At 60.4% G+C, this 14358-nt stretch overlaps 1 protein-coding gene across 6 annotated transcripts in view; it reads right to left on the bottom strand.

Annotated features, from left to right (window-relative positions):
- Positions 1-14358, bottom strand: part of ARHGEF10L (Rho guanine nucleotide exchange factor 10 like) — a 152931-nt gene that overhangs the window by 92186 nt on the left and 46387 nt on the right. For 3 of the 6 annotated variants that reach the window (XM_045859792.1, XM_045859790.1, XM_045859797.1), the window contains exons 2-4: positions 11155-11234; positions 5447-5635; positions 4724-4757 (exon numbers count right to left, since the gene is read on the bottom strand). In XM_045859792.1, the coding sequence (XP_045715748.1) occupies positions 4724-4757; positions 5447-5635; positions 11155-11191 (260 nt within the window). In that variant the 5' untranslated portion in view covers positions 11192-11234. The other 3 variants (XM_045859795.1, XM_045859796.1, XM_045859791.1) reach the window with 3 other exon arrangements.

Here is a 14358-nt window from a genome sequence, read left to right as displayed (position 1 = left end):
CGGAAGCCGTCAGCAGTCCCCGAGGGCTGCAGCGCCCAGAAGACGAGATAATGTACGGGAAGCCTTCAGTAAGTGGCGGCCCACACCATCAGCGCCAGCAGGATCCGGGACTCTGGCTGTGTGACCTCAGGCCACCGATCCCCTCCCTGCCCGCTGGCCCCTGTGAGCCGCCACAGTCAGAACCCAGGTTCAGGGATTCCATTTCCATGCCGCCTGTGTTCTGTTTGCTTTCATGGAGATACTGAAAGTCCCCTGTCGGACCCACTCCCCCATCCTTCTGCCCATCGGGACCCGCTGTTCATTCCACAGGGATGTCCTCGGCGCCCGCCCTGTGCCTGGCTCCGCGCTGAGCCTCGAGGACAAGCGTGCAGCGGCCAGCTGTCCCCAGGGAGCAGGCCTGCAGGTTGGGAGACACCTCCTCGCCCCTCCACCATCACAAGGCCTCAGCACGGGCTACTTCTACTCTGCTCCCATTGCAAGAGGAGGGGCGTCCCCCAGAACCACGCACACAGGCAGTACTGAGACCACTCGGCTTGGCTCCCCAGTTGGGGTCCACGGAACAGCCCGACTGCTCAGAAACTACTGTCCCAGAAGCTAGAGAGCACCTCTCGGCAGGCAGAGTTCTTAAGTAAACACACATGCAATCGGATCGTTCACAGGGAGCCTGCTGCACGCCCCACCATGAGCCCAAGTCCAAGGTCCCGGCTCGGACCTGGAGCCCGTGATCCCCGGAGGGGAGCGCAGCAGCCCACACCTGGCCTCCCGTCAGAGAGGCCCCGGGTCTAGTCTCCGCTCTGAATGAACTCACGCTATCTATACGAAACCTTGGCCACCTGGCCGTTCTGAGCCTCAGTTTCCCACCCGTGTCATGGGTAATGACAGTGTCCACTTCCTAGGGACAGGAGGAGTACATGGGCCTGGGTGTTTGGCCCAGTGCCTGGTACACAGTAAACAGCCTCGTTATTGTCACTGTTATTTGTGGCTATGTTATCATCATCATCATCTGATCACAGCTGTGTCCTATCGAGGAAAGGAAAAGGACCACCAGTTAGCTGAGTGCCTTTAAGGCTGCCTTCACCCAGCAGCAGAGGCTCACTCCTTGGGAGTGTCGAGCAGGGTGGCCCAACCCTAAAACTCACCGCACAGGCCTCAACGTAACACGCCCAGCCACGCCAGCCGCTCTGTTTACCCCGTAGCAGCCTGGCTTCCTCCTCTGGGCAGCCCAGCCCAGCAGGCCAAGGGACCGGGAAGTCCACGGGCCTGAACACCAGAGGCAGACCCAGCACCCCGGACCTCACCGCTAACCAGCCTCAAGTGTCCCTGTAACCACCCCCCTGGCAGGTGTAATCCCCTTCCCTGCGCAGACTCCCAGGGTTGGCAAGAGCCAGACCAAACCCAGGTCTGTCTGGTTCCCAGAGGGCAGGGCCCAACCAGCTCCTAAAACCAGACCTATACCAGGACCCAGAATAACAACAGCAAATACGTTCGGAGCAGCCAGGATGTGCCGGCCAGACTAAGCACTGGATAAATGCTAACTTGTGCACGCCATTTGCAGAGCCCATTTTACTAGTTAACTCGTGCACGCCCCTTGCAGCGCCCATTTTACTAGTTAACTCGTGCACGCCCCTTGCAGAGCCCATTTTACTAGTTAACTCGTGCACACCCATTGCAGCGCCCATTTTACTAGTTAACTCGTGCACGCCCCTTGCAGAGCCCATTTTACTAGTTAACTCGTGCACGCCCATTGCAGCGCCGATTTTACTAGTTAAGAAAGTGAGGCTGGGAACTGGAAGCCACTTGCCCAGGGGCACCCAGCTAGTGAGTAGCAGAGCAAGACCTGAAGCCAGTTCTGTGGCTCAGACCCCGAGCTCCCAGGCCCTCGGAGGCCCGGCCCCCAGCCCTCACTGTACCCACCGCGCTCCGGCCACCAGCTGGGAAGTGGGGGTTCTGACTGGCGCTGCCACCCTCCCTCCAGGAGCCCTGATAGCAGGGAGGTCCCTGTGCGGCGGCAGCTCTGCGTGGACCTGGGTGGTTGGTTACTCTCTGCCTGCACTGTCCAGAGCCTCTTGGGAGGTGAGGTGGGCACCCAGGCACAGCCACAAGGCCATTCCCAAACCTGGGGCAGCGGCCGTGGAAGAGCACTTGTGACAGGTGAGATGCCCTCCACTGGAAGATTTGTTTTTCAAAAGCAGAGTTTGCTTGGTGGCTACCTTTAGGGAAGTTTCAAAAGAAAATCAAGATTTTTTTCCTGTCTCTTGGGTAAGAAGGAGGAGGAAACTGATCTGGATAGATTCGCCTCCCAGAGGACTCGCGAGTGGAAAATCACCGCCCCGGGAAGGAGCTGGAACGCAGGGAAATGAAGACCTGGACGGGAGGGAACGGAGCTGGGAGAAGGTGGAGAGCACTGGACGAGGAGTCAGGAGGCCCCCACGTCCCGGGGGGCAAGTGCCGCCCCACAGCCTCCCCCTGAATAAAACCAGAGGGCTGGAACGGGGCCTCTTCGGACTCCTGCTGTGGTCAGTGCTCCTCGGGGTCTCCCGTCCCACCCAAGGGTGACCTTTATTCACGCCTGTTGCTGGTGAGACGCCAGCCCTGGCCATCCAGGCCCAGCCCAAGGCAGTGGGCGCACCGTCTCTGCCCCTCCGGCCCGTCACACTGGAATCCTCCACACTGGACCGGAGGTGGGGGCAGAAGCAAACACACTGTGTGTGTGTGTGTGTGTGTGTGTGTGTGTGTGTGTGTGTCCGTCTCACTTATTCCTCAGGACGCTTCAAGCTGGATGGTATTATGTCCACCTTATTCATGGGGTAACTGGGACTCAAAGAGTTTCACGGGCAGCCCAAAGCCACCCAGCTAGGGAGGGGCTGAGCGGGGACTTGAACCTGCAGGCCTCCGGCACTGGAGTCTCCTGGAGATGGCGTTCAAGGGCGCTCAGGTTGTAGGACTAGAGGCTGCCGCGGGGCGGCAGACAGAGGGACTGGGCCTTTTTCGGGAACTCCCGGGCCCCGCTGAGCTGCCCTGACCGGTGGGCTGATGAAAACAGCGTACTAGGCAGCAGCTCTGGGACCGGTGGGTCACAGCCTCTGTGGGGCCCCAGCACCAGACACACAGTCTAGCTGCGGATTCATGGGGTCCCCAGGACACATGGAGGGGAGGCAGGCAGGGGAGGCAGGCAGGGGAGGCAGGCAGGGCAGGCGCTGGGTTGCTGTGCTCCTGACCTCAAGGTTGGGAATGGGGGTGTCTGGGAGACTGGCCCTGGGTGGGGGCGCGCACCTCCGGCCTCAGTCACCTCCACCATATGGACGCCCCTCCCATTCCTGCCCCCGGCCCCACCAGTGAATTTACGCTCATTCACTCAGCCAAGAACCCCTCCGGCTTCCCTGGGGCCAGCGCCTCAGTGCCCTGGGCACTCCTGTGAAGTGTCCACCAGACTGGGAGCTGTGCTCCCAGCCCACCTGGAGGGCTATAATCCCGGGAGATCACAGCCATCTCTGGGACTCCCCAGTCCCAGAAAAGGCCTGCTGATTCATTTCTGGTCCCTAATCAGGGCGGAGAAGCTGACTCCCACTTGGGGCCTTAATTACACAGGGCCTGCCCACTCCAGGCGACAAATGAACACGTACAAGGACTTGCAGGGACACAGATTTGAATCCAGGACCACCTCCTGCTCCAGGGGCCCAGGGCCACATCTGCCTCTGGGAGGCCTCCTGCTGGGCAACAGCTACCTGAGAATTAGTCACGCCCCCCCCCTCACTTGGAGGACAAAGGGAGTCTCAACACCCGCCCCCCCACCAGGATGGCTGCCCCTGGCCACACGCCCCAGGGCCTAGATCCCCCACTAGCACTTACCTTGGATGAGGGTTCCCTAAGTGCCGTCCGAGTCCCCCAGAGACAGGCAGTGAGCAGCAGGCCCCCAGCCCCCAAATGCACCACGCAGCCCAGGCTGACTTGCTGAAGACCCCAGAGGGAAAGGTCAGGGCCTTGACCCGGGGCCTGCTGCGACTCTGGGCCTCTTACCCCACAGCGCGCTCTGCTAGGAAGGGAACAGTGGCCCATTTTACAGATGAGAAACACCAAGGCCCAGAGGACCGTGACTTACACAAGGACCCACCGCCAGTGCTGGGGCCAGTGTCAGACGCAGGCAATCACCCCCAAATCCAGGCTTTTGACCATTAGGCTACCCTGCCCCAGACAGGCTCCCAGCGGGAGAGGGACAGGGTCCCTGACAGCCGTCACAGGAATGGGGACGGTATTGGCAGAACCGACGGCGACGGTGAAGACGGCTGGGCCAGGCAGGCACCGCGCTGAACCCCAGAGAGCCGGCTCGTTCTCGGCCACAGCCCGGTGGGCTGCGGACTTGGCTGTCTCCGTTTGGCATGGGAACAGACTTATCTTTGGAGAACTCATACGACTTCTCAAGCCGTGCAGCTAGTAGCAAGGGGCAGAGCCAGGTCTGGGAGCTAGTTCTGCCTCCTGCTATTTCACAGGCTTTCACCGATCCAAGTGGATCAGTGAGGCAACAGAAAGAAAGAAAGACGTAACATGAGTTTTAGGGACTGACCTCTTCCCTCGGGCCCGGAGATCTGGAAATGCGTTCCTCCGTAGCCTAAGACCTGCCGTGAGCCCTTTCGGCTGCAGCTCCACCCTTTCCCACACCTCCTGCCCAGCGTGTCTCCTCTTTTCCCAGCCACCAAAACACACGCGAGGAAGAAGGCTCACTTACTGCGTCTGGGGCAGCGCGGCCGCGGGGTCTGGGTCTGCGGGGAAGAGCAGGAGGAGAGCCCGTCAGGCGGGAGGCTGGCCCAGTGGACTCCCCGGGGTGCAGGAGACAGGGCCCAGCCGGCAGAGCCTGCCTCCCTTCCCCCGGCCTCTTCGCTGTCATCAAGCTCCCCTACCTGTCCTGCCTGCACCGCCCCCGCCCCCACCCCCACGGCCCACATCCCAACTCCAGCCAGAACCAGCAGCCCTGCCTGCCCTGGGCCTGCCCCCCACCCCCAGCTCCTCAAGGAGTCCCTTGTCCCCAAGCAAGCACGCAGGAAGTTCCTGCTAGTCTGGTCCCCAGCCTCTCCCCGGGGACAGGCTCAAGAGCCCAGAAGCTGCCATTTAACACCACCCTTATCGTGGCCTTCCCGCCCCCAGGGCCGGGGACTCGCCAATCCTCGGGGAGGCTGCTTCTCTGGCTGGTGTGATTCCCTGGGAGAAGCTGGGGGGGTGGGAGGGGGGCCACTTCCATTTACTATGTGCCAAAGCGCACCAGATGCTGCAGGAATGCTAGGAATCCTAGTTCCCAGGGGAGGCAGAAGAATGCAGCTCCTTCCCAATGGCTTCTCCCTCCCTGCTTCCTGGGGACAGCAGAGGGACCAGAGGCATCCCGGGGAGCCCGGAGCGTCCCCCCACACCCAGAGGCCTGGGAACGGGAGGACCCAAGGCTCCCAGAGCACCTTACCAGTGACAGGGGCGGAGTCCAAGTGGATCAGTGGGGCATCTGCATCCTTCTCTGGAGCAACAACGCTTGGGACGCCCAGGCCGGCGCTGGTGTCCTCGTCATCGTCACTGTCGTCAAACTCAAAGGCCTCTCCAGGGTCGTCCTCCGCCTCTGAGGAGGGGCCTAGGCCTCCTTCAGGAAGCTGATCTCCTGGAAGGTAGGAGGAGTTATTAGCAGGGCTGCAGGGTCTCAGGATCTGGCCAGGCGAGAGATGGCTGAAAATGGGCGAGCAGCTCTGCGGGTCTGAGCAAGGGATCGAGGGCAGTGCCCAGGCCTGAGGGCCCTCCTGTGCCCCCAGGGGTGCTGTGGCTGGGTTCGAGGGCTAAGCAGGGCAGCACGTGGAGAGGAGGAAGGAGCAATGAGGTGCTCCGTGGTGCACATGCGCCCATCTGTACTTGAGTGCATGTCTTTCATATTCTTGTCTCCTATTTCCCTATTTTGTCAGCAAAGGGGCTTTTTAAATGCATGTGTGTGTGCGTGCGTGCAAGTACATGCACATGCATTTCTGTGCGTGCATACACGGCTGTGTGTTTTGCACGTGTGCAAACGAGCACGTGCAGGCTCATTCTGCACGCTGCACTTTACTCGGCCCTCAAGGCGGCATAAAACACAGCTGCCCGGAAGCGTCTGGAGTGAGGGGACCAGCTCTCAGGGGCCAGGGTGCAGACTGGCTGGGGAGGGGCAGGGCAGGGTGGGCACGCTCCCAGCATGGAGTTCCACCCAGTGCGCCTCACGCCCTGTTCCTCCCTCCTCGGAGACCCCCTCCATGGCCCTGTCTCCCACTGGCCCTCAAAGCTCAAGTCAAGCAAAGACACTCCCAGGCCCCTCCCCCAGCCGCTACCCTAACTAAATGAGGTCCTGTCTTCCTTCTCTGGGATCCCTTGTTTTCTTCGTCTGTGCACGAGGAAGGATATGTTTGGTGCCTGTTTGGGGACAGGTCCTGGCCTGGCCCCAAGTTGGAGCCCTGCAACTTTCGTAAACGAGTGAAGAAAGAGATTCTCTATCCGGAAGCCTAACAAGCCCTCACCTCTCCAGCCATTTCTCCCAGCTGAGGTCCCCGGTCTTCTTCCCCAGAATCTGGAGCAGGACAGAACCTCAAGCGTCCACTAAGCCCATCCCCCTCCCTCCTACAAACCTGCTCCCCATCAAAGGGCAGTGTGGTCTGGCTGTAAAAGTCCCCGAGGCTGACCCCCGTCCTGGGCCTGCCCTGGGCGGTCCTACTGCAGCTCAGACCACACGGCTGAGGGTGTGAGCTTTGCGCTCAGCCCGTCCTGTCTGGGCCCCCTTCCAGCTGTGTGTTCTGAACAAGTCACTTCGCCTCTCTGAGCCTCGAGTGCCTCCCCTGTAAGCTGGAGAATAAAAGCAGCCCCTGCCCCATGCGGCCGCTGTGCACGTGCACCGAGAGGCGGGTCGGTCTCTCAGCCTCGCCACCATCCACGTGGAGGCTGCGTGGTCTTTGCTGGGGGCCGGGGGGGACACGGTGGGTTTCGTAGTAGCACTCCTGGCCTCCGCCCAGGAGAAGCCAGTAGAACCCTCTGGCTCTGACAACCAAAAATGTCTCCAGATACTGGCAAGTGTGCCCTGGGGGACAAAACTGCCCCTACCTGAGAACTGCCGGATAGACAGAAGGCTTGGCGAAGTGCCTGGTATTCGGGTTACGTAACCTGACCTGGTGTTGCAACCACCGCCCCTCCCAGCCTGCGATCCTCGAGGACAGGCCTGTCCGGTCCAGGTGTGCTCACAGCTGGATGATGAGGCGGATGGAGCAGAGAGATGGGTGGGTGGACCCACAGACGGACAGATGGACAGGTCCGATTCCAGCAGTCTCTCTGGCCAGAAAAATCCAGTCTCTCCCCCACAGGTGACCTGAGGCCTCCAGAGCAGAACATTTTAGGGGCGAATGTATCAAATTCAAAAAGCCCCTTCCTCTGCTGCTTGGCTGCAACAGAAACCCGGAGCTCTCACCCTCCCCCCAACTTCCCCTGCGGGGTGAGGACCAGATGGAGGCCATTGAGGCGGGAACCCGGCCCCTCCCGGGAGCTCTGGGGGCCCCATGGGTCAGCATCGGCAGGTGGACCCCTCCGGGCAGCGCTGCGCCCGACACGGAGTGCCCTCCCCGGGAGGGGAGAAATGAGCACGGTGCAGAGCCTGAAATGCACCCCGCGGAGCTCCCTGTGTAAGCCTCACGACCACCCCCGGTTCACGCAGCGAGGCCACAGAGCCATCCAGAGTGCCAGTGGCACGCCCTCTGTCACACGGCTAGTAAGTGGGGAGCTGCATTTGCACCCAGATCTGGCTCCGCTCACGCCCCACACTCTTTCCACTGGGCCCCGCTGCCTCGTCCGTGAACCTGCGGCCACCTGGCCCGGGGATGATGCGCTAACAAAGGAAACGCAGGGGCGGAGTGGTTTTCAAGTGACAGCTCCCCACCCACTGGCGGGTCACCAAATCAATGAGGGGATTCCCAGGCAGCGATTTTTGTTGATGAACTGCCAATCCGAGGTATCTTTAAATGCTGTAATAGTCATCAAGTCATATTTAGTATTGCTTTTGATATTGTTTTCACACTTCTGTTTCAGTTAATATAGAAAATTTTCAGTTCCATGTAATGTATGTTTGCACCCCTATTTGTGTGTGCATATATGTGTGTGGTGTGTGTGCATGCGGATACATGTGTGTGCATGTGTGTGTTGACACGTGTGTGCACATGTGTAGAACCTTCTACTGCCCTCGCTCACTCCACTCCAGCCACACCGGTCTCCGTGCTGCACCGTGAATGTGCTGCACGTGCTGGTGCTGCTGCCCCAGGACCTTTGACCTCTCAGCCCCAGGGTCCAGAGCAGTCCCCCCAGGTGTCTCTCGCTCTCGCCTCCTTCGGGTCTTTGCTCCACACCAGCTCCCAGCGAGGCTGCCCCGATCACAGCCGCCCGCAGCGGCGCTGGGGCTCGCTCTGCGCCCGGCCGCTTGGTTGTTCTCCGCGGCCCTTGTGAGCACTTGGCCCGCCCTAAGTGTCCTTTCTCTCACTGTCCGTGTCCCCGTGAGAAAAGAGTTTCCTGAGGGCAGGTGTGCTGGTGAGTGTTCCACTCACTGCTGTGTGCCCGGCATCTGGTAGGCACCAAAAAGTATCTGTTCAACACACACACGCACGCACGCACACGCACGCACTCCTGCTGTCGCGTCTACGAGTTATGGTTTTAAGAGTTTCAAACATTGAAACAAATGACCACACAGTCCCTGCCCACCACTTCTGGGCCACCGGATACAGGCCCTTCCTGACTGGGGTGGGGGGGCGGAGCTTCAGTGCTCTGGGCCCCTGTCCACTGGAACCTGCTGGGCAGGCAGTGGCGGGGAGGGCTTCCCTGCACGCGAGGCCGGTGTCACGACAGTGACCGCCGTTTCCCAGCCAGGCCACACCTGGTGCAGACTCAGCTCTCGCGTACACCGGCTGTGCGAGTGTCCAGTCAGCTCACCCCCCGAGCTGCAGTCTCCTCATCTGAACAGTGAGTGCAGTGATCACAACTGCCCTGCAGCATAGGAGGGAGGACGGAATGAACTAGCACTCGTAAAGCACCTAGTGCCAGGTATGTGCTCAGTGAATGTGAGCTATTCCTATGATGACGCTTCGGTTTGTCATCACTGTCATTGCATCATCACCATTATCACCATCATCGTCATCATCACCATGATTATTACTGCTGCCCTGAGCCATGGCCCAGTCCTTGACCCTGGGTGAGGTGGGCAGGCCCTCCCGCCCCACAGGCCAGGCCCAGACGGTGTCCAGGGACTCAGGTCATCTCTACACCCTCCCCTGATCGGTGGCTTCCGTCAGCCCATCCATCAACACAGGCACGCCTGCGTCCAACAGACTGTTCCCGGCAGCCCCCAGGTCAGGAGGTTTGCAGTGAAGCAAGACGTGGCCCTCAATGCCAAGGAGCTCACTGCGGAGCTCACTGGCAGACACGGCAAGAGGAAAACATCACACCGCAGAGACCGAGCTGGGGCAGGAACAGAGGAGGGGGCTCATGCCAGCCGGGGCCTCGGGCACTGGGCTGCACTGTGCAGAGCCTTGAAGAGTGAGCAAAGATCGGACAAGCCCGGGTGGGGAGAGGTGCTCCAGGCTGGGGCCGCAGCAGGTGCGGGGAGCAGACACCAAGGCGCCCAGTGGGGTGAGGTGAGCAAGGACGCAGGGGCTAAAGGACGGCTGGAGAGGTGTTTCAGAGAACCCGAAGCTCTCAGAAAGTAAGACAAAGGCCCTGAGCCTGGCTCAGCCAGACGGTACCGGCCAGTAACAGCAGACAGAGCCGGAACGAGAGGTGGCCATAAATGTTTCTTGAACAGAACTGAATGGATTTCATCATAAAATGACTTTGTTCTCACTTTCCATGCCTGACCCCTTGGCAGGTAGGAGAAAGAATGCAAGGTGACCGTGGCATCAGGGGCCAGAGAGAAGGCATCCTGGGACCCAAAGTCATTGCCATGACCGAGGAGATGCCCTTGTCCCTAGTGCTGCTCCCAGGCTCCTAAGACCCAGGCAATCAGACCTCACCCTTTATCAGAAGGAAAGATCAGGAGGCCTGTCCCTGGGTAATTGAATGCTGAACTGAGCCCCTCCCACCCACCCAGACAGCTGGCACAGCCAGGGCTGGCCGCACATACCCTCGAAGTTCCTGGACACGCCCCTTCCTCGGGTCAGCCAACCCCAGTGAGTGCAGGAGGCCGGGACCTAGGAAGCTACCCCTGTTGTAGAGAAGGCAGGTCCGCTGTGCGGACCCCCACCCCTTGAAGGGGAGCATGGCTCAGGGCAGAGCACGCACAGCACGGGTAGCATCCGGCCAACACCCCACGGCGCGAACAGCCTCCGTTCATTGAGTAATCGGTGGCCACACGCCTGCGCCTTACCTGTATTTAAGCTTTGCGACAACACGAGGGAGGGTGTCGTTATCATCCCCGTGTCCGTGGGTGACGCGACGGAGACACCCAGTCCCTCAGGTGTCAGTGGCGGGGTCAGGCTGATGAGGAAGCCCTTTCTCACTACCACTCTGCTATTTGCCTCCCCCAGCGCGGGCCAGAGGAGAGGAAGCCGGGCCCCGCGGGTGACAGGGCCTGCGTCCAGCCCCTCCCGGGTGCGGCCCGCATTCTGCCACAGTGTCTGTCTGCCCCACCGCCTGGGGTTGCCAGATAAAATACAGGATGTCGAGTTGAATTTCAGATGAACAACAAACCGTTTTGTTTAACGTAAGTATTTTTGTTTGTTTGCTGCCAACTCTGGAAGCAGGTGGCCTGACCTCAGCACCTTCGCAGACGCCCCTCCCCCTCGATCTTTGGGTCCCCACCCTCAGTTCACAAACTTCACCCCCCAGCACATGTCAGTCCCCAGACGGGTTCCACCTGTCTCTCCCGGGGGCCTTAGGGACTCGGGTAAAGAATCGACCCCTGCCCGGAGCCCGCTCTGTGGGAAGGGAATGATCGTTTCCCCGTGGCAGACAGGGAAACCGAGGCAGAGGGGTGACGCCGCCTGCCCAAGGGCACACGGCTAACCGCCAGCGGAGCTGGATTCCCGGCCCCTACCCCCCCACCCCGGGTCAGCGTCCTCCCAAGCCAGGGGCCCTCTGCCGGCCCCCGCAGCCCTGCACGGAGGAGGAACAAGCAGGAAGCCCAGGGCACGGTACCTGTGGCAGCCTGTGGAGGGGGGTCGGAGGAAGCCATCAGACAAAGTCCAGCTCAGACCGGCACCAACCCAGCTGCTCGCCTGTGAAGAGAAGGCCAGAAACCTAATTAGACCACATCCAAGGCCAGAGCTTCAGCAGCGGAGAGGGGTGGGTCACCGGCTCACGACCTGTGCATTCCAGCCTGCGGCTCCCACACGGCCTCCCCGGCAGCTCCGGGAGCACAGGGCGGCAGAAAGGGCCCAGCCCCCAGCCGTCACAAATCATTAACCCAGAAAACCCAGCAGCTGCGGAGCAGTAACCCCGTCTTTCCAGAAAGCCCTGCCCCCACTGACCTTCCTTCTGCCCAGTGCCAAGGACCCTCAGGAGTCTGAGGGGTCCGGCCAGACTACCCTTCTGCCCTGTCCCTTCTGACTTTCGGCTGAAGCTGCAGCCCCAGAGGCCAGGGTCACGCTCAGCACCGGGTTCCAGAAGTCGTATCATGCCTGACCTGTCACAGAGCGGGCCGGGCACTTCCTCCGGGCACTTCCTCCTCCCAGGCGCCCAATAGCCACAGGCTCCCCTGAGCCCTGCTGAAGGTAAGACCATGTGCTCTCCGGCTCTCCCTGTCCTGCCCCGTGGGGTTGACCAGCTGGCAAGGGGCCACCCGCCCATGGCATATGGGTATAAGGAAAGGAAAGGGCTGCAGAGTGGCAGACAGCCCAAGATAAGGGCGGAATCTCAACCGCGCAGGGCGAGGAGCTGGCCTCGCCGCGGGAACTCGTGCAACCAAGAAGCCAGTGCGTCTGGTGGGCTGCCCGGGCCCTGGAGCCAACCTTGCCAGGCATCATCCCTTGCCGAGCAGTGAGGGAAAGAGCTCCCCCCACTCCCCACTCGGCACCCCCGATTCGGAACTAGGGGCTGTCCTTCCAGAGGGCCCCGTGGAGGAGGGGAGCACCCCGGAGGGACAGCACCCAGCCCTCCCGTCTAATCAGCCCTGCCACAGACTGGCTGCCTGCCCGCTTTCCTTTCCGCTCCTACAGCCTGCGCTTGTTAATTGGCTTCCTAAATAAAGACAGAGGGCATGTGAATGGCAATTAATTAATAACAGCGAACAGGCACGGAGCGCCTGCTTTATCTCAAAACACGAAGCCCTTTACAAATAATGGTAACACACAGGACTGCACGTGATAAACGAGAACGTGAGGCCCAGGGCAGTTAAGCAAGTTGCCCAAGATCACACAGCTGGGAAGTGGCAGAGCCAGGGTTTGAACCCAGGCCACAGGCATCAGAGTCTGTGCTCCTTAAGTAACCACCACGCTCTAGTGCCTCTCAAAATCCAAACAGGACAGAGGGTGTGCCATGAAAAGGAGGGTTACCTCTCACACCTGACCCCGGTCACCCTAGTCCCCAGCAGTTACTGCTGTGACGGTTTCCCTATGGCTCCTGCAGAACTCTCCCGGTACCCGGCTTGCGTGCCTGGTCGACGGCTTGTTGTGTGCAGGACAGAGCGCCCCGCCCCGCGGTGCTACAACCACCGTTTCTGCCGAAGGACCTCACTGACCATTTCAGAACAGCACACAGACAGGAGTCTCCCTCCTGTGCACATTTTTTAATGTACCACAATTTCTTTAACGTCTCTAGCAGTGGGAGGTTGTTTTGACGTTTTGTAAGCAACGTAACAACTAACACCCTCCCTAACAGGCGGAGGGATGGGCGAACCCAGGGCACATTCCTAGAAACGGATCCGCCAGGGTCAGTTCTGGTCGAGCGCAAACTGCTCTCCGCCCAGCGTGTGGCTGTGCCTTTTAGCCCCACCCTGAACACTCCCGGGACTCGCATTTTCTCTCCAGCAAAGGGTTTGGGGAAGCAAGCTAAAACATTGGCATGCAGCTGCCCAGCAGCCCTCTGGGGGGCCGCCCCCTCTCCCTGTGGGCGGGCTCCTTCAGAAGCACTCAGGGCGGCGTGGGGAGAGGCAGACCCATTTTCCAGGAGGAAGAAGGGAGGCGCCTCGCCCGGGTTCTGTGCAAACTGTTCCTTAAGTGCGCATTTTCTGACTTTGCAGGAACTCGGGATCCCCGCTCCAGGCCAGAGTCTGCTCTCCTTCCCTCTCTCCACCCACTTCAGGGCTGATTCCCACCCTCCGCTGCAAGCCCAGGGCTTCCCACAGGACGGAAGAGAGACGCTGACCTTCATACAGCCTGAGCTTTGTTTGCATTACTCCATCACAGACGAGGAAACCCAGGCTACGGAGAGTCAGGCTTCGCCCCAGGTCACAGAGGCAGGGGAACAGGGTGAAACTACCAGGAATGAATGGGGGGAGGGGGGCCACTGACCCCGAACCTCAGTCTCACACCTTTGATCGCACCGCCTCCCTGGACTTTGGGGCTGGAAGCTGGGGGGAGTGCAGGGCAGGTTATAAGCTAATCTGGGCCAGCGGGGTCCTGGGGCAAGGACACAGACCTGCAGGCCCCGTGCACGTCCACAGGCCTGTGGCCACCATCTGCCTGTAGTCTCACCAGACGTGGGCAAGGGAGTGGGGACGGCTCAGGGACGTACATTGCCACCACTAGAGACCCTCGTGGTGCAACTCTCTGGAGAGAGCTTGGGCTACCTGATCCCACCTGCGTCCGCCACTCAGTAGCCCGACACCTTGGGTGAGTTGTTTAACCCCCATCTCCAGGGGGAGTGAACTGAAGTTCACTCACTGGCATATGGAGATTACAAACTACCCACCGCAGAGGGTTATTAAGGAAGTTCCAAGTAAAAAGGTGTAAAAATCTTGGCAGGGTCCCTGGGACACACTGGTCTATAGCTGTCATTGACACGCAGGCACACGATCACCACAGCTCCGCCTTGGGAGTCAGAGACCCCAGCTGGAGTCTCGGGTCTGCTGGAATGGGGGCTGAGACTCAGCATCCTTGTCTGTAAAATGGGGTTCTGCTACCTGCCGCACAGGACTCCCAGCAGCATACCTGAGGTCAACCACCAAGTCCCCGACAGGCTCAGTCAGCGCCAAGATACCCGTCCTTGATGTCCCTCAAAATGCGGGACAGCAAATGGGACTCTGTGTCTGGACTCCACACCCCAGAGTGTAAGGGCCCCCACCAGGGGCTCACAGAGAGACCCTGAGATCCCAGAGTTTGAAGCTGGGGGGACCCTGGGGCCGTGGCCTGGGGCAGCCGGGTCCACCTGCAGGCGGGGTTCTGCCTCGTCCTCTCTGTGAAC

This window comes from Phyllostomus hastatus, unplaced genomic scaffold (assembly GCF_019186645.2).
Source record: "Phyllostomus hastatus isolate PE091 unplaced genomic scaffold, TTU_PhHast_1.1 phas_scaffold_182, whole genome shotgun sequence".
NCBI classification, from domain to species: domain Eukaryota; kingdom Metazoa; phylum Chordata; class Mammalia; order Chiroptera; family Phyllostomidae; genus Phyllostomus; species Phyllostomus hastatus.
This window is presented reverse-complemented; position numbering and strand designations above follow the sequence as displayed.